This window comes from Phyllopteryx taeniolatus, chromosome 11, assembly GCF_024500385.1.
Source record: "Phyllopteryx taeniolatus isolate TA_2022b chromosome 11, UOR_Ptae_1.2, whole genome shotgun sequence".
In the NCBI taxonomy this organism is placed as follows: Eukaryota; Metazoa; Chordata; class Actinopteri; order Syngnathiformes; family Syngnathidae; genus Phyllopteryx; species Phyllopteryx taeniolatus.
In genome coordinates, this window is record NC_084512.1 from 1,423,874 (window position 1) to 1,446,664 (window position 22,791).

Below are 22,791 nucleotides of genomic sequence, written 5' to 3' on the forward strand. Positions count from 1 at the left end.
GTTTCCTTCTTGGCTGACTGAATTTTTCTGCTAGACAGTACAAACATGATAAATTTGAATAAATGTGATCTTATGCCTTTCTGTTCTACTGCAGAGTATCTGGAGACAACTGAGGGAGAACGGTGTCTCAGTGCAATCTTTGGTGGCTGTGCTGTCCTTCTTTGTATTGACAGCAAAAGGCAAAGCAGCTAATGCTCAGCAGAGGGTGAGAACCCTCCATGCTGCGTCCCTCTATCTGTTGCTGCTTGGAATCCCAGGTAAGCAGTCTTGGAAAAGTTTTATTTCGAATTCACCTTCACAAATAACAGTTAAACATAATTGTCTCTGTCTTCTAGGAAGTATTGCAAACAAAGTTTTTCACGAGATTTTTTTCGACACTTGCTTGAGTGCAACGACTCAGTGCTGGCCTCAGGACTTTGGCAGAAAACGCAAGAAAGACACGCTCAAAAGTTCTCAGGCAGAGGGCAAGCGTTCCAAACCACACCGGAAGGAAATTCAAGAGGTTGAAGCAATTGACACACAAATATGGTTGATCTTAAAGGCAACTTTAAAGTTCCCATGCCATCAAAATAATTTGTTTCTATTGTTTTAAGTATAACAGGTCAAAATGAGTCTTTGACATTTTTAAAGTTAGACCATCCATCCATCCATTTTCTTCTGCTTATCCGAGGTCGGGTCGCGGGGGCAGTAGCTTTAGCAGGGAAGCCATGACTTCCCTCTCCCCGGCCACTTCCTCCAGCTCTTCCAAGGGGATCCCGAGGCGTTCCCAAGAAAGCAGAGAGGTGTAGTCTCTCCAGCGTGTCCTGGGTCATCCCCAGGGTCTCCTCCCGGTGGGACGTGCCCGGAACACCTCGCGGAGGAAACTCATTTCGGCCGCTTGTATCCAGGATCTTGTTCTTTTGGTCATGAGCTGTGGGTCGTGACGGAAAGAGGGTGAGGGTAGGAACGTAGATCGACCAGTAAATAGAGAGCTTTGCCTTTCGGCTTAGCTCCTTCTTCACCACAATGGACCAATACAAAGTCCCGCATCACTTCAGATGCTAAACCAATCTGCCCGTCGAGCTCCCGTTCCATTCTTCCCTCACTCGTGAACAAGACCCCAAGATATTTGAACTCCTCCACTTAGGGCAGGATCTCATCCCCGACCTGGAGAGGGCACTCCACCCTTTTCCGACTAAGGACATTTGGTCTCAGATTTAGAGGTGCTGAGTCTCATCCCAGCCGCTTCACACTCTGCTGCGAACCGCTCCAGTGAGAGTTGGAGATCACGGCTTGATGAAGCCAATAGAACCGCATCATCTGCAAAAAGCAAAGATGCAATACTGAGGCCACCAAATCGGACCCCCTCTATGCCTCAGCTGCGCCTAGAAATTCTGTCCATAAAAGTTATGAACAGAATCGGTGACAAAGGGCAGCCTTGGCTGAGTCCAACCCTCACCGGAAACGAGTCTGACTTACTGGCAATGCAGACCAAACTCTGACACTGGTCGTACAGGCCCATATCAGGGGGTTCGGCACCCCATATTCCTGAATCACCCCCCACAGGACTCCCCGAGGGACATGGTCAAACGCCTTCTCCAAGTCCAAAAAACACATGTAGACTGGTTGGGCGTACTCCCATGTACCCTCGAGGACCCTGCAGAGGGTGTAGAGCTGTTCCACGGCCAGGAAGAAAACCACACTGCTGAATCTGAGATTCGACTTCCCGACGGACCCGCCTTACCTTACCAGGGAGGCTGAAGACTCTGATCCCCCTGTAGTTGGAACACACTCTCCGGTCCCCCTTTTTAAAAAAAGCCCCACCACATCCAGAGCCTTTAAGAACTCCGAGTGAATCTCATCCACCCCTGGGGCCTTGGCACTGAGGAGCTTTTTAACCACCTCAGTGACCTCAACCCCAGAGATAGGAGAGCCCGCCTCAGAGACCCGAGACTCTGCTTCCTCAGCAGAAGGCGTGTCTGTGGAATTGAGGAGATCTTCAAAGTATTCTCTCCACCGACTCACAACGTCTCGAGTCGAAGTCAGCAGTCCCCACTACGCAGTGTTGATGGTGCACTGCTCCCCCCTCCTGAGACGCTGGATGGTGGACCAGAATTTCCTTGAAGCCGTCCGGAATTCGTTATCCATGACCTCACCAAACTCCTCCCGTGTCCGAGTTTTTGCCTCAGCGACCACCAAAGTTGCATTCCGCTTGGCCAGCCAGTACCCATCAGCTGCCTCAGGAGTCCCACAGGCCAAAAAGGTCCGATAGGACTCCTTCTTCAGCTTGACGGCATCCCTCACCGCTGGTGTCCACTAACGGGTTCGGGGATTGCCACCACTACCTTACAGCCACAGCTCCGGTCAGCCGACTCGGCAATGGAGGCGCAGAACATGGTCCACTCGGACTCAATGTCCGCTGCCCCCCCCCCCCCCCCCCCCCCCCCGAGACATGGGTGAAGTTCTGCCGAAGGCTGGAGTTGAAACTCCTTCTGACCGGATTCTGCCAGACGTTCCCAGCAGACCCTCACAATACGTTTGGGCCTGCCAGTTCAGACTGGCATCCTCCCCCACCATCGGAGACACGTCACCACCCGGTGGTGATCAGTTGACAGCTCTGCCCCTCTCCGTTTTATCGCCAAGGACCGATCAGAGCAAAGCTGTTTTCCATATTTAAATTAAGAATAACGGCGATTTGATCAGAGCAAAGCTAATTTACATGTCACATATTAATAAGAAATGTCGCCATCTCAATTGCTAGGTGTAAAAGGTAAACTAGAATAGCCTAAGCATGACTCAAACTGAGCCTTGATTTGATCTTTTTTAACATTTTTCTTTAAAGAGGCATGTACAGTACAGTAGTTTAGGTAAGTCCACTGAAGTTGCTGAAGAATGTCAGCCAGTAGTGATGCCCAAGTCTGTTACCTGCAGATGGAAGTGGATGAAGAAGAGGAGGAGGAAGAGGAGGTCCATTTATCAAGCCAAGACCTTAACAGGATAAGAGATGCACTGGTTCTTCTGGTTCAAAGTCTTCTCAGACTTCTGCAGACATTCACACTCAAATACAAACCCCAAAGTGCCTGCAGTTGCACCCAGGTAATGAAAGATTTTAAATGACATCAGTTGTAATGTAGACTCACAAAACTCCGTCTTCGTGACACTGGACCTTAGCTTTGCCTTTGACACTGTAGATAACCACATTTTATTCACCAGATTCAGAAACCTCTCTGGTAGTGTCTAACTGCTTCAGTTCTTATCTCTTGGATCGATTTTTCTTTGTAAGTACGGATGCATTCCTCAGGAACACATGAAGTTAAGTGTAGGGTGCTTCCCCTTGGAGACGTGATCAGTAGTCAATGCATAACCTTCCACAGTTCTGCTGATGACACGCAGCTGTATATTGGAGTGTCTCCTTTTATCTGACCTGCATTTATAGTGTCAGCCCTCGCCTATCCTGAGGTCCTCTGGCACTGCCTTTTTAATCGTTCCAAGTGCTTGAAGAAAAACCCACAGGGAGGTTTCATTCAGCCATTGTGGCCCTAAGCTATGGAACAGCCTGCCAGAGAACATCAAAACTGCTCTCACCTTTTTAGTTTGGCTTTTAACTGAATTATTATATTGTTCTTGAAGTGTACCAGTCTGGCTTTAAAACTCTGTACAGTACTGAGACAGCTGTGCTGAGGGTTTGTGATGTTCTTTTTGCCACAGATTCTGGTCACGGTGTTATAGTATATTGGTTTTGTTAGATTTAACTGCTGCCTTTGACACTGTGGACTATCACATCCTCCTGTCCCGGCTGGAGAACTGTGTGGGCGTTCAGGGCAGTGCCTTGGTGTGAGTTTGGTCCCACGGTAGAAAATTCTGTGTTTGTGTTGGACTGAGTTGAGCTCTCAGTTCTGGACTGCCTCAAGGTTCTATTTTAGGGCCTCTTTTATTTTGACCTGGGTCCTCTGTTTGAAACCCAGAGTGACCAATCTGGGAGTAAGGCTGGATGCTGAGCTAAAATTTGACTTTCCGATTAATTCAGTTGTCAAGTATAGTTAGCATGTATTTATTTGTGTGTGTGTTTGTATATGGGCAGTCAGTTGATTTAATTTTTTTTAAATCAAATGAATCACACTTTGGAATTTGAATTCATTGCGATTAATCACAGGCGCCAAATATACTACACATAATACAACATTTGGCTGTTAGATGGTATTTTAAACTTGTTGTGCTTCGATTAAAAGAGAGTTCAGCGCTGCACTTTATGCAAATTACGGATGTTTTATCGAAAGTCCAATCAGATGGACTTTTGAAGCAAAGTTCCCGCCGAGCACTCCAGTCGGAGTCTCATCACTCACCTTTGCACTGGCGCATTGACCTGCACCACCTCTCAGCTATCCATCCGCGATTAAATGAGCGTGTGCGCTCAAAAAATTGAAATTTTAAAAATAAATTGTGTGATTAACCTGAGTTACTGCATGTTTAATGCGGTAATTTTTTTGTGATTAATCCTAGGTTTTGACGCTTTTGACAGCCCTAGTTTGTGTGTGTGTGTTGGTGTGATTTGTTTTATTTTTTTGCAAAGCACTTTGTGTTGAATTTTTATACATGAAAACCGCTATACAAATAAAGTTTGATTTGGTAATGATTAACATCGCAGACAGCTTTATGCCTAACTGCAACCTTACTTAATTAACCTTTTTTTGTTTTGTCTGCAGATTTTTAGTAAATTGCTTTACTTTGAGCCAGTCATTGGAGAGCTAAACCTTGCTGCTGGACAGTAAGTTAATATTGTTTTGTTTGTTTTGCTCCCATTATTTATACAGGAACCTGATGGTTATGTTGTTTCTACACAGAAATATGAATAAACTGCAGAGCATCCCTGAGATGGCCTTCTATGGCATGCAGCTGATTTGCACACCAAAACATGGAGACCAAAAAGAAGTATTTTTCCGTCACATATTTCAAGTGTAACCATAGATCCAGCATAATAGAGGGTTGTTAATAATTTGGTTCATCTGTTTCTTAACCTGTTCAGTCCCTGAGGAGGGTTTTCCACAGACTCCTCTACGTGATCCTGATGATGAATAAAGGCGACAGAGGCAGACCAACCTTGCTTGTGCCCAATCACGCCGCACTCGCCACACGTGATCAAGCCATCCAATTTGTCTGGTAAACAGTATTGATGATTAAGTGTCAAAGCAAATTCATTTGATGAGATCATCTTATTAGTTAGGTTTTGCATTGTTGGAATACTTTACTGGTTCTTCACATTAAGAGTTACTGGTAGTCCTAAAACAAAGTCTTCCTCCATGACCAGAAATCCCCACAGTTTTGGCGACACTTCGAGGTGATGAAATATAGGAAAATACAAATGAACTGTACTTAAATAATTGTTCACTGAAAATGTATTGCACATGAAAGTAAAAAAAAATTGTACAATTGTATAAATGTTGTTTTGCAAAGGGTTCTCAAAGATTAAATGCAAATGTGTTGAACGTAAAAGTACACTTATGCAGTGATTCTTTCACGTACCACTAGAGGGAGCCCACATATCACAAGTGGTACAAGTACAACAATTCGGAAATCACTGGTCCAGACATCTGTCAGTTGAATGTTTATTAAATGTATCATTTATTTATTTTTTTTTTTTTTCTGGAGTGTCCATTTTCAGTGGTAATGGAACCGATACGCACTGCCTTATATGAATAAGCATTTAATTTTGCGTGTCTTCTGGGATTTTGTTTTGTTTTGTTGCTCTTAATTTATCAATATTATAACAAAATACTTTCCATCCTAATTGTCTAAGTGTTTGTATTCTAACGCGATTCTTTGCATATGAAATTTCAGTCACATGGTGAATGAGCTGAAGGATCTGGCAGTTCCTTTCTTAAAAGTCCTCCTGCAGCACATTTGTTGCCAGGTTCGTCATTCAGCCAAAATCTTGGGCTGGCTGTGATGTTTCAGTCGCACGTTGTGCCATCAAATCACCTTATGCAATGGCATTCAATGAATTACTGAATTTTTTTCTGCGATATCTAGATTGTGGAAAAATGTGAGTATAGAAACCACGGAGCCCAGGCGGTTGGCACGCTGACATCTGAGATGTCAAGTACAGACTATGCGCACTTCATCAAGTGGCTGTATAACTTCTCGAGACACTCAAAGGTAATATCTATATTCCATTTCATACGTGCAGATTCAACTAAAAGTATGTTTTGTACGTGATAATGCAGCTTCATTATGATAACTGATTATCCCATTGCCATCTTGTCAACGACCAAGGTGTTAACTGATATTGTCGACTGGTTTCGGTAGATGGCGTCTCGCCTGTTCTCTGTGGATGTCGTGATGGTTCTACTGGGGCAGCCGGAGAGGAGGCTCAAGGAATGTGACGATCCGGGTCTTGCCTGCTACTTGCCACACCAGTTCCTAATCCAGAGCCTCTTGTTTGCCCGACGTAATGACCCCTCGCCCACTGTCCAAAGCCACGTCTTCGCCTGCCTGGCCCAGTGTCTGGAATTCCCATCACACAATGCCACCTATGCTGTCCAAAACCTCTTCTCTGCCAGTAATTCAAAATATTTGTTCTCTGAAAATGTTCATTCTTGTCTCTATTTCCTGTCTAATAATACTGAATTAATTAATCAGCACAATCGTTGAAGTCTCCCTAAGAAGTGTCAATTATGAACGTTTTTGCTACAGCAGAATCACTAAATTCCACTTTGTTTTTCTAGCTGTAACACAGACTGTATTGGAAGTGGAAAGTACAGAAGGTAATGTTTTGTTTCTTTGTTTGGGGTAGCAGTAAATTAACTGTAAGGAACTGGAGGGGGGGTCAAGTCCTGCTGCCAACAAAAATAAAATAAACCAATACTCACAAAGCGTTAGGGATATAGGGCTTTTGGATGAAACTTCAGTATGAACCTAAAATGCACAATAGCCTTTTACAAGTGAAATAAATGTTTCCTTCTCTAAACTTGTGAATGCACATGTCCAACTGTTCAATGTTTCATTAAGTTTTTGCACAACTTGCTGTTCTCTAACAAAGATCTGATTCAAGAGCTGCAACACGACTTTACAGTAGGGTTTGAGATGAATTTCTATTTGTGGGATTCTAATAAAACATTGTATTTGTCATATAAAGGTAGAACCTGGGTAGGGATTTTTGGATGACTGATGCTAACTGGCATTGAATCATTTGACTGTGTTGCAGGCAGTTCCCAGCAGCATCAGAAAACCTATCACTCTTTGCCATTCAGGACTGTCGAGGTCGGTAGCAATGATAGCACGGTCTGTGATGGTGAGTCATATCAAGTCTTGACATTGTGCACTTTTTTAAATGTCTTACACTCAACAATGTGTTTCTTCACATTTTGTGGCCGTGATTTAAGGTAGTCACTGACTTCCATCAATAATTTTTGGAGCATTACCTAAAGAATGATGCTTTCACACGCACTTCAGAGATGCGACATGCATTATGAAGAGACTTCTCATAGCCCAAGGAGCAGTTTTGCGGTTTTGGTGCTTTACTCAAATGAACAACAGTTTGACAGTTATGCTTAAAAAATTCTCAATTCCCTACCAATAGCATATTGAAGTAAAATTGATTTCATGTCTCAATGAGACTGAAAGTTTTCAGTTTGAAAAAGAAAATGAAGCTCAACTTGTCGTTGAGTGAACGTGATGAACGATTCCCGCTTACATGGATGGTATGTTTAGGATTGATTTGAGATTATTTGCTGTAATTTACATTTTGATGCAGCAAAAGCAAACGAGAACATCACTCTTCTCTTTCGGCGTGTACAAGACTCCAAATCTAATGTTCGCAAATCGGCACTGCAGGTATTGTGAACTGGGTACTGATCATCATTCCATACTCGTTACATACAGTATTTGTATGGATCATTAAAGTACAGTTTTAATGCCCCTCCTCAGGCCCTTGTGGGTCTTCTGAAGCATGGCGTGATCCCCATGAGCTGGAAGAACCTGTCTATGCTCTCTGATCGCTGCAGAGACCCGGCTGTATCTGTGAAGAAGAAAGCATTGCAGTGTGTGGGAGAGATCCTCAATGTGAGTCCACAGTTCAGAAACTCTCCAGACAACTAACAATTCAGTGGATGTAAAGCACTGGTTCCATTATGCAGCATTTCATGATGTTTCTGGGTGCCACAACCAGGCTAAACCAGATTGCAGCCTGGTGCAGAAGGCATGGCTGCATGGTGTGGTACCAGCTGTGGTGGATTCTGAGAACTCTGTCCAGGAGAAGGCCCTAGAGACTCTAGACCTCTACTTGCTCAGCCAGGTCAAAGCATACTCTGGTAGCCGTCATCTGGATTCCAGTCAGAGGCTGACCTGGAAGCTGCTAAATCTGCTCTGTGATGAATGTCAGAACCTTAGGTTTGTCTTTCCATGAGAAGCATGGTCATGTAATACTGGAATTGTGTCATGTCAACTATAAGTAATTGGAACCCCTTTACATGTTGCAATTCCCAGTTAAGTATGTGTTTTAAAAAGATTCCAAATCGACTTTTACACGCCCTCTAAGTTACTGTACGTTTATTTGGACAGTGATTATTTCGACGTTAAATTGTATCTTTTGTTCTTCAGCCAATATTTCAATCGAGCCATCACTGTCTGGACGAAACAAAACAAATTTACTGCAACATTTATAAATAACCTCATTTCACACACGGAGGCTGATCACAGTGCTGGAGCCTGGCTGCTACTTTCCAGGGTAGTTGCTACAGCACCCCAAATCCCTTGTGGAAAAATCCTGGATTCCTGGGACAACATGGTCAGGTGGAGTGGACATTTATACACAGTTTCCATTTAATCCTGTGTATTTTGATTACTGAGAGTCCAAACTCTTTTTTTCCCCCCCCTTAGTTCAAAGGATGTGAGCGTGACAACCTGTTGTCACATCATGTGTGTGATTGGAGAAATTTCTGCTCACTTAAATGAAGACACAAAGGATAGGATAGTTGGTGTGTGATCATTCCAGTGATTTATTACGGAACAGTCACATTTCTTTTAAGATGTCTGGCTGAATTGTTTTGTTTGTCCACAGATGATGTAATGTGTTGGTTGAAGTCCTTTACCATGTCTCTTGAGCTTATCAGCGCAGCTATCGATACTCTTCACCAACTTGGCAGCAGTGAAGATGTCAAACAGACTCAGGTTGGAAATCATGCCTCCTTATTTTGTAATTTCTGATTTAAATAAGATGAATGAGTTTTTCTTTTTTGTATAACTTTTGTGTGTGTGTGTGTGTCCCTTTAGTCTTTCCTGAATCATCACTGTGGTGAGCTGGTGTCACTCTGTGAGGCCTATTTAGCTGGTATCATCCTGAATGAAAATGGAACCCACAACATTAATGAGGAAGTAATGGTGAGAAAGACTCCAAAATAATATCGTTTCTGGGCAATGGTCAGTGCTGTGAAACCGTATAATTAAAGTAAATGGACCGCCTGTTGCTTGGCTAAGAGTTTGTGATTTCAAGCTGCGCTTGTGAATTGATGTCTTCCAGGTGAAATACCTTCACACTTTTGGTGTTGCGTCGCTCAACAGTCCTGCTAGAGTGTCCAAAAGAATGATCTTGCTCGTGGAATCTATCCTTGTCACACGTACGGACAAAGTCCCAGGTATTACATGGCAATGTTTAATTGAATGGCTAAAGCACACACATTTGGAAAAACCTAATTGCATTTTAAAAAAAATAAAATAAAATTTGGGGGGGGGGGGGATACGGTCATCTAGTGAACTCCCAGCTCAGTATTCCCTTATTAAACTCAAACCTCATCGCTTTTTTTTTTTTTTTTGGCGTGAACTCTTCTAAATGAAAGTCATTCAATGGGAACATGGTTTCACAGCTCACTGATGGTCTTCCCTGTTTATCACTGGCAGATTGTCAGGACGAGCTACCAGCTTCACTGCCTGTCTCGCAGTTTAAAGCAAACTCAATGCCAACCAAAGTCAGAGCACATGGTGTTATTACTTTGGGTAAGCAAACTTTTGTTGTCCTGTTCTTTATTTGCCAATGGCGTGAGAAGGGGTGGCTCGTTCTTCAATGTTGTCTGACTGGATCAGGCAAGCTGTTTCTGCAGCACGAGGAACTCGTCCAGGAGTACCTTCCCGTGTTTGCCAGGGAACTGGAGGTTGGCACAGAAGTCGCTGTACGCAACAACGTTGTGGTGATTATGTGTGATCTCTGTGTTCGATACACAAATGTCGTGGATCGCTATATTCCAAACATTTCCGCCTGTCTACGAGATGACGAAACAATCATCAGGGAGCAGACTCTCATCATGCTGACCATCCTCCTCCAGGTAAGACAAAGACCAAATAGCTTCCGCCTCCGACTTGCCACGCCTCAGTGACATAAGCGCCTTGTCACATTTGCCAGTGCCTGGGTCCGTCCAGCCCGGTGAATCGTTTTGGAACCGTCTCCACAGTAAAACCGTGATTCACAGTTTTGCTTTTCAGTGCGTTTTATGAAGCCCAAAATGCTAATTTTGACTCGCAAATTGCAATGCGAAGCCGCTTGTTTTGAGCCTTGTCTTGCTTAAGGGCAACACGGCAGTAGAAAGAAAATGTAGACTAGAATCTCTTCAACAACTTAAAAATGTTGGCAGCAGTGGGACTTCAACCGTCACCCTCCCGTTTCAAAACTCTACAACAGAGAACAATAACAATTTAACGTTGGCCGCGCTCTTCTTCGAAGTTTTGTTTTTACCATTGTAGGGCCTGTTTTAAAGTAATACCAGAGCATCTCAATTGGATTTAAGTCTGGACTTTGACGTTCCATTCCAAAACTAATTCTTTTTGAGCCATTCAAAGTTGGAGTTGCAGGTTTGTTTTTGGGTTGTTGTCCTCCAACATAACCCACAGAGCACTTGAGCTTAAAGGCAAAAACTAATGGGCGGATGTTTGCCTGCAGGATTTTCTGTTGGACAGCAGAGTTCCCTATTCCATTACACCCACCACAGCAAGTCTTTCAGGTCCTGAGTAGGCGAAGCAGCCCCAGACCATCACACCACCATGTTTGACTACTGACTGTTATTTTTACGCCAGATGTAACAGGGCCGCTCACCTTCCTTCATCAAGATGTTTCTTGTTGTTTTTTTGTCAGTAGTGTTTTACCTTGGAACTCCCCGATGGATGACTTTTTTTTTCTTTCCCTTTCCCCCCCCCCCCTCACATACTGTTTTATGGTTGAGTCATGAACGCTGACCTGAGGCCAGTGAGGCATGCAGTTTGTTGGATGTCGTTTTGGTTTCTTTTGTGATCCCATTCATGGGTTGTCCTCGCGCTCTTGGCATAGTTTATAAGTTAGCTTACCACTCCTGGGAAATTTCACAATGTTTCCCGGATTTCTCCATTTGTTGATAATGGCGCTGACCGTGGTTCACTGGAGTCCCAAAGCCTTTTCCAGTCCGATAGATTTAAATTCCTTTGTTTCTCATTTGGTCTTGAATTTGTTTGTATTGGGGTATGATGCATTTGCTTATTACCGTATTTTCACGAACATAAGGCGCACCATATTAAAAGGCGCACTCTCAGTTACGGGGTCTATTTCTGTATTTCACACATACATAAGGCGCACCGTATTATTGGGCGCAGGCATGGTAAAACATACGCTAGCTTAAAACATACGGTAGCATGCATGCACGCTAAAACAATGTTTTTAAAAAGGCAGCGGGAGCAAAACTGAGTTCGGTTGCACTTTATTGAAGTATTTTTATATTTATATATTTTTTTTGTATCAATCCTCATCCACAAATCCATCAAAGTCCTCATCTTCTGTATCCGAAATGAACAGCTGGGCAAGTTCTCCATCAAACACACCAGGTTCCCTCTCGTCATTGTCGGAGTCAGTCTCGTTACCCTGCGGCTCCTCAAAAATGATGCCGGCTTTTATGAAAGCTCGAACAACAGTGCAAGCAGACATGTTGGCCCAAGCATCCACAATCCATTCACAAATTGTGGCGTAACTCCTAGTCTTAGTAAAGCTATGTTCGTCATCTGTCATCCATCGCTGCCACACCGCTCGCAACTTCACTTTGAACGCCCTGTCACGCCTCCCGGAATCACTCAGTCGAATGGTGACTGTAGAGACGCTTTCTCCCGGCTGTGCTTTGCTCATTAATCCATTGCTCAAGTTGGTCTTCCAACTCGGGCCACCTCGCCTTGTTTCCGCGGAAACTCAGTTTCGTCTTCTTGACTTGGCGAAGCTCTTTTTCCTGCTTCCTCCACTTGCAAACCATGGATTCGTTGATCTTGAATTCTCTCGCGGCTGCTCGATTCCCATGTTCCTCCACGTAACTGATAGCTTGCTGTTTAAACTGTGTTTCGTAAGCGTGTCTCTTCGTAGGTGCCATTTTTTGGGGTCCTTAGCCAAACTGATGTTGTTTTGCACAATGCACATACTATATACCTACTGGGGGCGTGCCTTTAGCGTCCTCTTTCACGCGCACCCTTCCCCCTTTAACGTCCGCATGCTGTCCTCAGTCACGTCCGCCTTTCCTCTATGTAAGCAGTCTGTCGGCAGGAAATGCTCCCAGTCAGTCAAGCGGAGCGCTCATCAAAGTCACACAACAACATTTACAGATTTTGGAACTCTGTGGACACACAAGGCGCGCCGCATTATAAGGCGCCGCCGTCCATTTTGGAGAAAATTTAAGACTTCTAAGTGCGCCTTATGGTCGTGAAAATACGGTAGATCTTGTAGCATATTTCAATCTCTCTGACAAAGGGGTACTATAGGTACTATTTAACTGATTTATTGATTCAACTAATGTGGTCGTAAATGGTAAATAGCCTGCACGTATATCGCGCTTTATTTACACGATCACAGTTTCCAAAGCGCTTTACAAAGCCTCACATCCACTCATTCTCTCTCTCATGATGATGATCCTGCTGAAATATCCACCCTCGTTTCATTTTCATCATCCTCGTAGAATGTCGAATGTCTCGGTACATTTTCCCATTCCTCCTTCCTTCAATAATAGTTTTCCAGTACCATATGTCGAAAAGCAGCCCTACGCCATCATGTTCCCACCTCCAAAGTTCACTGTTGATATTGTGTTTTTAGGGTGATGTGCAGTGCCATTTCTCCTCCAAACGTGGTGTGCATTATGGCATCAAACAATTAAATTTTGCTCTCATCCGACCAGACTATATTCTCCCACTGTTTAGCTGGCTTGTCCAAATGTCGCTAAGCAAACTTTAAATGAGCTTTGACATGCTTTTTTTTCCCACCAATGGGATACAGCCATGGCGGCGGAGTACATTACTCACCGTTTTCCTTGTTACAACAGTACCTGGTAATTCCAGGTCTTTAAGCTCTACACAGGTGGTCCTTGGCTCTTGGACAACTCTTCTGATTATTCTTTGCACTCCTCTGTCAGACATCTTGCAAGGACCACCTGATAGAGGCAAATTTATGGTGGTATGATTGGTTTTCCACTTGCGTATTATGGCCCCAACTGTGCACACTGGAACGTTCTGAAACTTAGATATGCGCCCGTAACCAGTGCCATTGTTATGTTTTGGAATAATTAGTTTGCGATGGTCTTGAGACAGCTCTCTGCTCTTACCCATCATGAGATGTGTCTTGACTCACACCTTGGCAATGAGACCTTTTTGTACGCCATCAATTAATTAGGACTCAACCAGCTGGTATTCATTTGCACTGGCTAGATTGCTTTTTGATTATTGATAGACTTTAGGTGTTGTCTTGGCTTTCCGTGCCTTTTTGCACCTCCCTTCATGTGTTCAATACTTTTTCCGTCTCTTTTCACATTTATACACAACTTAATTTCTGAGCTTATTTGTTGTACTTTCTTTGCATGTATGGATTACTTGGGTTTTCCCCAACATCTGGTGGAATCTTCAGGCTTTAGTGAGAAAAATGGTGACGTGTTAAATACTCATTTCAGCCGCTGTATATATGATTTTTTTTTCTTTGCACGAGGATAATTTGATGTGTTTAGAGTACTACGGAATGGATTGCTTAAAGGTGACATATTATAGAAAATGTAACCGTTGGGTCTCTGGAGTAACGACACTGTGGTGGGATTTGTGTCGTGATGTGTCCGCTGCATGCCTCACTTACATGGTTGTGCACACAAATTGACAAGGACTGTGTATGACGCGCGCCCTCCACAAGTAAAAATGCTTTTGTCTTCGTGGCCACCCGCTCTCGCCTCGATTTACCCCCGAGCTCTACACCCAGTCATCATAGTAAACTGACTTGTCCTCTGCATTTGCCCAGCAGTATAATGGATAGGGTGAGTATTGGTTCATTTTCATGAGACGGGACCGAGAAAAAAATGTGTGGTATATCTCCTTTAAACAACTCTTCATAACTCTTGTTTTCCCTTTGCTAATTGGACGGAGATAAGACTGTAAAAGGATATTTAGCACTGTACATATTGTCTATTGCTAAGCCAATTGTTTCTTTTTGGGTTTTTTTTAGGAGGAGTTTGTGAAATGGAAGGGTTCTCTTTTCTTCCGTTTCATGGTGATGCTAGTTGATCCTGAGCCTGCCATTGCCAGGTAAATCACATTTGACCTCTTGTATATGGCTTAAAAAAACATTTCAGAATTGTATAAGTCCAGTCAGTTCCAAGCATTAAGCCAATCGATTTGGCCATTTAGGAAGCATACGATCAATTGCACACACTTGCACATATAAGTGGGCAACAACATCCACTAAAAAGGAAATCAGTGAGGTCACTGATTAGTCGAAGGCGATCACCTGAGCAATGACCACAAAAAAAAAATTGTCGTTCAATCCCCAATGCCTGCTCGTGTCTATTAATTTTGGTGCGCTCTGAGCCCACGGCAATGTCAACAACATTCATTGACTTCTGCCGCCACCTGTAGACTGCTGTACATGTCTGCTTTTTCAAATTTTGTGTTGATGGAAGTGGAGGACAGGACTTTGGAAGGTCGCACAGACCAGTTACCAGGAAATGCCCCAAGATACCAGTGACATTCCGAGCATCCCCAGACATTGTTCCCAGTGGATATAGGCATCCTCACCCTTATGAGTTAAGATTAAGGTTACATACAATAAAGTTGCTTGAAATATACAATTTAGTTTTCACTTTTTAAGTATGACAGTCTAAATGGAAACCTCTTTGATTCGTTGCTTGGCTTGAGCCACTTCGTCACTAGCCTTTGCTAGCCCTTCTCTATTATACTTGTTCGTCTGGGTCATGTTGCCTTCCTGTTCCAATTACCTCCAAAACTCTCAAATTAATTTTTCCATTGACCTTCAAAACTACTTTAACACACTGAATGCAGATAGCAGTTGGTTATGCGCTACTTTGTATTTGGCATGAGTCACAACTCATTTGAGTTGGCATGAGTCACAACTCAAAGTCACAACTCATTTGAGTTGTGACTTTGAAACATCTGGTGGAAGTTCAGAACATGCCGACCCGCTGCTGCTTTCTGAGAAAACCTAAATAAAATAAAATAACCACATACTTTGTTCTGTCTGTTACAGTCTATGTGAGTACTGTCTGCTCCACATACTGCTGAAGAAGAACCCAGACATGTTTAGCCAGCATTTCATCGAGTGCATCTACCACTTCAATTCCTATAGCGGACACAATTCCTACAACAAATTCCCTCAAACTGAAAGGTAGGAATCGAATAGGATGCAACTTGCCAATAGATATCTGCTTGGTCACTTCCATCCCCCCCCCCCCCCCCCCCCCCATGAACCAGTGTCTCCCCGATACGCTACAGTGTTTATTCTTCTCTTTCCCAAATATTTTCAGTGAAAAAGTGAGGTTCTCCCTAAAAGGGCCCCAGCACCGTGAGAAACGTTTTCGGATTTACCGGTTTCTGCTGCAACACTTCAATGATGCTCAGCGCCTCAACATCACCAACAAGATGAACCAAAGTGTACTGGGTGAGCAATTAATACAAAGCAATTTGTGGTGTAATAAAAAAAACAACAACCTACATATAAACTGATTCTTGAAGATGACATACAAGGATCTATTGTAACACATGAATGAATAAAAAAGCCATTTGCCAAAAATTGTCTTCTTGATGATAAAAAAAATAACCCAGTAATACTGACCTCATAACAAATTGGGTCATTAACGGTTGTTATACTGATGACTTTTTTAATCTTTAATTTTAAATCTGAAAACATTTTGATACATACTATAAAATGATATTTACACATTTCTTACGGATATCAGAATCATCTTTATTTTGCCAAGTATGTCCAAAAAAACACAAGGAACTTGTTTCCGGTAGTTGTCTAGTACGACAACAGAGTAAATTGACAGAGAACACTTTTGAGACATAAAGACATTGACAAAAACAGTCACTGAGCAATAAAGGGTTGCTATTTATCTGGTAATGCCGGTACAATTATTTTTTTTTTGACAATTGTGCAAAAAGATGCACTTTGGCTCATTGCCTTAACCCTAGCACCCCTGAGAAACACACCAATCGAAAAACACACTGCAGTGGACTTTTTTTAAAAATATATTCAACTATAGGTCTGTAGCGTTCATCTTCTTTCAAAAGGGTTTTAGATTTCTTTTGTTCAGATAATTTTTTTCTTCCAGTGAGAGAAATTCTGTTACTTTGCTAACAGTTTCGTGACCACTGGAGTGACAGCCCAAACTGTCAAAAATCATTTGCCAGAACAAAATAAATCTAAAAATCCTATTCACTTATAAACAAATAAGAATACAGTAACACCCCAAAATAATTAGTATTAAGGAAGCAAACAATAAAAAAACACAGATCTTGCATTGCACAAATAAAGCATCTTGACCTTACTGCAATAATATCGTTCCCAGCGTGATTGCGTTCTTTATCTTGAGAATTAGATTCACTATTTTCTTGTTGCAAAATCGTTTTTATAGTACATGTGGTTAGGGTTAGGGTTATATATAACATCAAGATGGAAAAGAAAAACTGAAATATCACACAGCCATAAGTATTCAAACCCTTTGCTCAGAATTTAGTAGAAGCACCCTTTTGAGCTAATACAGCCATGAGTCTTTTTGGGAATGAAGTTTTTCACACCTTTGGGATCCTCTGCCCTTCCTCCTTGCAGATCCTCCCCAGTTCTGTCAGCTTGGATGGTGGACAGCCATTTTCAGGTCTCTCCAGAGATGCTCAATTGGGTTTATGTCAGGGCTCTGGCTGGGCCATTCAAGAACAGTCACGGAGTTGTTCTGAAGCCACTCCTTTGGTATTTTATCTGTGTGCTTAGGGTCATTGTCTTTTTTGACGGTGAACCTTCGGCCCAGTCTGAGGTTCTGAGCACACTGGAGAAGGTTTTCGTCCAGGATATCCCTGTACTTGGCCGCATTCATCTTTCCTTCGATTGCAACTAAAAACACCCCCAAAGCATGATGCTGCCACCACCAGGCTTCACTGTTGGGACTGTATTGGACAGGTGATGAGCAGTGTCTGGTTTTCCCCACACATGCCGCTTAGAATTAAGGCCAACAATTTCTATCTTGGTCTCATCAGACCAGAGAATTATTACTCACCATCTTGGAGTCCTTCAGGTGTTTTATTTTATTTTTTTTTATTTTTTTTAATTTTTTTAAGCAAACTCCATGCGTCTTGCACTGAGGAGAGGCTTCCGTCGGGCCACTCTGCCATAAAGTCCCGACTGGTGGAGGGCTGCAGTGATGGTTGACTTTCTAGAACTTTCTCCCATCTCCCGACTGCATCTCTGGAGCTCAGGCACAGTGATCTTTGGGTTCTTCTTTACCTCTCTCACCAAGGTTCTTCTCCCCCAAATGCTCAGTTGGGCCGGACGGCCAGCTCTAAGAAGGGTCCTGATCATCCCAAACATTTTCCATTTCAGGAATAAGGAGGCCACTGTGCTCTTAGGAACCTTAAGTGCAGCAGAAATATTTTTGTAACCTTGGCCAGATCTGTGCCTTGCCACAATTCTGTCTCTGAGCTCTTCAGGCAGTTCCTTTGACCTCATGATTCTCATTTGCTCTGACATTCACTGAGAGCTGTAAGGTCTTATATCGTGTGTGTAGCTTTCCTAATCAAGTCCAATCAGTATAATCAGACACAGCTGGACTCCAATGAAAGTGTAGAACCATTTTAAGGATGATCAGAAGAAATGGACAGCACCTGAGTTAAATATAAGTGTCACAGTGAATGATCTGAATACTTATGGCTGTGTGATATTTCAGTTTTTCTTTTTTAATCAGCAAAAATTTCAGCAATTACGTTTTTTCTCTGTCAATATGGGGTGCTGTGTGCACAACCCCAATTCCAATGAAGTTGGGACGTTGTGTTAAACAGATAAAAACACAATACAATGATTTGCAAATCATGTTCAACCTATATTTAATTGAATACACGACAAAGACAAGATATTTAATGTTCAAACTGATAAACTTGATTGTTTTTAGCAAATAATCATTAACTTAGAATTTTATGGCTGCAACACATTAAAAAAAAAGCTGGGACACTGTGTTTCATCACCCTTTCTTTTAACAACATCCAATAAACGTTTAGGAACTGAGGACACTAATTATTTGTAGGTGGAATTCTTTCCCATTCTTGCTTGAATGCTTGAATTCAACAGTCCGGGGTCTCCGTTGTGGTATTTTACTATTCATAATGCGCCACACATTTTCAATGGTAGACAGGTCTGGACTGCAGAGAGGCCAGTCTAGCACCCGTACTCTTTTACTACGAAGCCACGCTGTTGTAACACGTGCAGAATTTGGTTTGGCATTGTCTTGCTGAAATAAGCAGGGGCGTCCATGAAAAAGACGTTGCTTGGATGGCAGCATATGTTTCTCCAAAACCTGTATGTACATTTCAGCATTAATGGTGACTTCACAGATGTGTAAGTTACCCATGCCATTGGCACTAACACAGCCCCATACCATCACAGATGCTGACATTTGAACTTTGCGTCCATAACAGTCCGGATGGTTCTTTTTCTCTTTGGCCCGAAGGTCACAACGTCCACAATTTCCAAAAACAATTTGAAGTGTGGACTCGTCAGAACACTTTTCTACTTTGCATCAGTCCATCTTAGATTAACTCTGGCCCAGAGAAGGCGGCAGCGTTCCTGGGTGTTGTCGATTAATGGCTTTTGCTTTGCATAGTAGAGTTTCAAGTTGCACTTACCGATGTAGCGATTTACTGACATTGGTTTTCTGAAGTGTTCCTGAGCCCATTTGGTGATATCCTTTTCACATTGATGTCGTTTTTTGATGCAGTGCCGCCTGAGGGATCAACGGTCACGGGCATTCAATGTTAGTTTTTGGCCTTGCCGCTTACATTCAGTTGAAAAGGAAGTGGTTTAAAAAATATGGGATTGACCAACGGCCATAAAGTACAATAGTAAGCCTAACTTAAGCAGTAGCGTTACATAGCATCATACTGTATAGTACATACATATATATTTATAATGTATATATGTCGTATACTATACGCTTTTCCTCATTGATTTAAAATGACTGCTTTTAATGTGTAAGTTCCGCAGGATATGACTTAATGGTCGGCCAATCAAAATCCGTGTCGTGTATGACGTAGGGCTAGGCTGACTCGTCTACCCCAGAGTGGGACGCCATTAACAGGACGCGGATGCTGCCGGATAAATGTGCCTTTCGGGCTAAAGCGCAAGTGGACGTGTGTTTACTCCTGGACTGAAGACAGAGTTTCAACACCGCTGCGTTACAATCTGAAATGTATACGGTTCGTTGCAGGCAGGATGGCAGTATAGTCGCGTTTAAGCTCCCCTGCACCGGTTTACCTAATGAGGTGGCCAAAGGAATGAAGGAATTTAATTGTTGTAGTGAAACGTGTCATATGCACAACAGACTACAGACTCTCAGTCAAATATTTCATGAAGTTTTTAATATGGGTACAGTTAAATAAAAATCAGAATATAGTTGAAAAGTTTTTCTTCAGTACTCATAGTAATTAAACACTGAAGTACTTTGGAAAGGGCAAATTCCAGCCTAATTTCTACACTTAAAAATAACTTTATTTCCTGAATTAAATCACTATTTCGTTTGATGTTATATTTTAGTTTCTCAATATGGGGAATTTTTTTTATGTGCTATAATCATCAAAATTATACATATTTTAAATATGAAATACTTTACTCTGTGTGTGCAGTGCATCGCTATAATTTCAATTTTTGAATTGAACTGCCTAATAAAAGATTTACACTAGTCACGTGTGAGCATAGTCGACGTGTGCGTGAACATGATTGACATGAACCCCGTGAATGCCAGTACCGTGTGCGAGAAAGTGATTGACGTGCTCGCGCGAACACATTTGAGAAGTGTTTATGAGAGTGTTTGAGTGGTCTTTATGAGAGCAAGACTCTCGTAGGTATGATAATGTTTGAGTAGTGTTTGAGTGTTTGAGTCGTCTTTATGAGAGCAAGACTCGTGCGTATGAGAGGGTTTGAGTAGTGTTTATGAGAGTGTTTGAGTAGTCTTTGAGCGCAAGACTCGTGCGTATGAATGGATTTGAGTAGTGTTTGAGTAGTGTTTATGAGAGCAAGACTCATGTATATGAGAGGGTTTGAGTAGTGTTTATGACAGTGTTTGAGTAGTCTATGAACGCAAGCCTTGTGCGTATGAGACGGTTTGAGTTGTGTTATGAGAGCCTTTCAGTAGTTTCCGTGTGTGTGAAGCATTTGAATAGTAAGTGTGAGAGCTAATCCTGAATAATGTCCCTAACAGACCCTCATACTATGCATAGGTCCTAATAATCGTATTGAGGGTGGCTCCACAAGGGGGCGCAAATTCCCCATACAAACGCCAGAGATTAACAGGTCATGCCTTTATCCAATAGAAAACCGTTTCACTTAACAGTTTGTTTTTCATAGACATAAGCCTCCCCTGAATCTGGACAAAATATCCAGATAAAGTGGATATAAAAAGTCCACACACCCCTGTTCAAATGCTCTGATTTTTGTAATGTAAAAAAGGAGACCAAGATATATAATTTCAAAACTTTTTCCACGATTAATGCTACTTATTAACCCGTACAACTCAATTGGGGAAAATAATATTTTTGCAAAGAGAAGTAAAAATAAACTGTGATTATGCGGTTGTGCAAGTGTCTCTTATAACTGGGAATGTGGTTGTTTAAAATTAACCAATCACATTCAAACTCTTGTTAAATAGCAGCCAGCACATGACTGTCACTATTCAAAATGCTCCTGATTAACTCCAAATAAAGTTTGATGGCCTACAAGACAGACAAAAAGAGATACTTTCATTATTTAATCCAACAAACATGTTCCCCCCCCCACAATAACTGCTAATTGCATGTGTGCAAAAGTATGTGAACACCCATCTGCATTGGTTAAGTCCCGCAGGTAAAAAACACAGGCTAAACATTTGGGGCTTATTAAATTGTTTAAGCAGACCAGTTAAATAAGACATCCTTGGGAAAGGATTTGGCCTGCACTAATTAATAGATGAGAGCAGCCAAACCAACTGTGGTCCCACACAAATAAACAAAACCAAGAGGAAAGGAGATAGCCGAGGAAATGAAGAAGAGTATATTGACTGCCCATCCATCTGGGGAGGTTTGTCAGACCATTCTCAAAAGATTCCAGCTCCATCCATCCACTGTAAGACAAATAATTTACAAATGGAATGTCTTCAACAACTGCCAAAATTGGATCCCCATGAAAACTATCACCCAGAAACACCAGATAAAAACAAAATGGGTAAAGACTCACCCTGACATCACCTCTAGAGAGTTTCAGATCTCTGGTAGCATCTCGGATAAATGTGCATATGTCTACTATTAGGTGAAAATATAATAGCCATGACATTCATGGGAGAGTTTCTAGCAGGAAGCATCTGCTCTCAAAAAAGAACAAATCTGCCCTTTGTAACTTTGCAAGAGAGTACTTGGACAAGCCAGAGACCTTTTGTAAGTCCTTTCTCTGGACAGACAAGTTAAAAATAGAATCGTTTGGTCACAACCAAAACCACCATGTTTGGAGAAAAGCCAGCACTGCATATGAAGTTAAGAACCTCCCCCAACGATGAAGCATGGTGGTGGAAATGTGAAGGTCTGGGGCTGCTTACTACTTCTGGACCTTGACGACGCCATCGTATCTTAAAAGCCATGAATTTCCAGGCGTACTAAAAAATTCTTGACCAGAATCTCCTGCCATCGTTCAGGTAGTTGAAGCTGGGATGGAAATGGATTAAACAACAAGACAAGGAACCAAAGCATTCCAGCACAGGTGCAAAGGATTAGCGTCAGCGAAAGAGGATTTGTATTGTGAATTGGCACAAAGTCTTGACCTTAATCCACTTAAAATGTTGTGACAAGAACTGAATAAGTTGGTGCATGCAAGATGTAACTCCAACCTCTCTCAACTGACTGAGTTTTGCTAGAACTAGTGGGCAAAAATCCCCATTAACAGATGTGAGAGACTCATTGCATTTGCTAACTTTTACTATACCTATGTATTATATGCACTGTTGACCTTTGAAGATTTTCTTGGGGGGGAGGGGGGGGGGGGGCTATTAGCGGCCTTCCCTGACTAGTTTTCTTTTCATCAGTTTTGGAGGGACGTCCAATTCTTCGTCATATCACTGTTGTGCCATATTTCCTCAACCTGTTGACTGTCTTGTGTTCCATGGTGTATTTAATGTCTTGGAAATTTTTTGAGCAATGAAATCCCTCTGACGCTGTGGAATCTCTCCACGGACCTTGGCTTGTGCCGTAAGATGTAACTACAAATATGTCAGGGAAAGCCTCCTAGAACTTCTGAACTTTATTTTGGGTTAACCAGATGCACTTTAAAAGGAG

General features: G+C 42.4%; 1 protein-coding gene across 2 annotated transcripts in view; it reads left to right on the forward strand.

Moving 5' to 3' along the window:
- Nucleotides 1–22,791, forward strand: part of ncapd3 (non-SMC condensin II complex, subunit D3) — a 35,664-nt gene that overhangs the window by 6,024 nt on the left and 6,849 nt on the right. For both annotated transcript variants that reach the window (XM_061790486.1, XM_061790487.1), the window contains exons 3-26: nt 95–257; nt 336–502; nt 2,911–3,075; nt 4,683–4,744; nt 4,821–4,908; nt 5,003–5,136; nt 5,815–5,887; nt 6,007–6,132; nt 6,283–6,535; nt 6,702–6,740; nt 7,181–7,267; nt 7,730–7,809; nt 7,903–8,037; nt 8,144–8,364; nt 8,575–8,766; nt 8,854–8,951; nt 9,035–9,144; nt 9,247–9,354; nt 9,494–9,608; nt 9,871–9,966; nt 10,054–10,292; nt 14,444–14,523; nt 15,482–15,619; nt 15,759–15,892. In XM_061790486.1, coding sequence (XP_061646470.1) covers nt 95–257; nt 336–502; nt 2,911–3,075; nt 4,683–4,744; nt 4,821–4,908; nt 5,003–5,136; nt 5,815–5,887; nt 6,007–6,132; nt 6,283–6,535; nt 6,702–6,740; nt 7,181–7,267; nt 7,730–7,809; nt 7,903–8,037; nt 8,144–8,364; nt 8,575–8,766; nt 8,854–8,951; nt 9,035–9,144; nt 9,247–9,354; nt 9,494–9,608; nt 9,871–9,966; nt 10,054–10,292; nt 14,444–14,523; nt 15,482–15,619; nt 15,759–15,892 — 3,103 coding nt within the window. The remainder of the gene's footprint in view (nt 1–94; nt 258–335; nt 503–2,910; nt 3,076–4,682; nt 4,745–4,820; nt 4,909–5,002; nt 5,137–5,814; nt 5,888–6,006; nt 6,133–6,282; nt 6,536–6,701; nt 6,741–7,180; nt 7,268–7,729; nt 7,810–7,902; nt 8,038–8,143; nt 8,365–8,574; nt 8,767–8,853; nt 8,952–9,034; nt 9,145–9,246; nt 9,355–9,493; nt 9,609–9,870; nt 9,967–10,053; nt 10,293–14,443; nt 14,524–15,481; nt 15,620–15,758; nt 15,893–22,791) is intronic.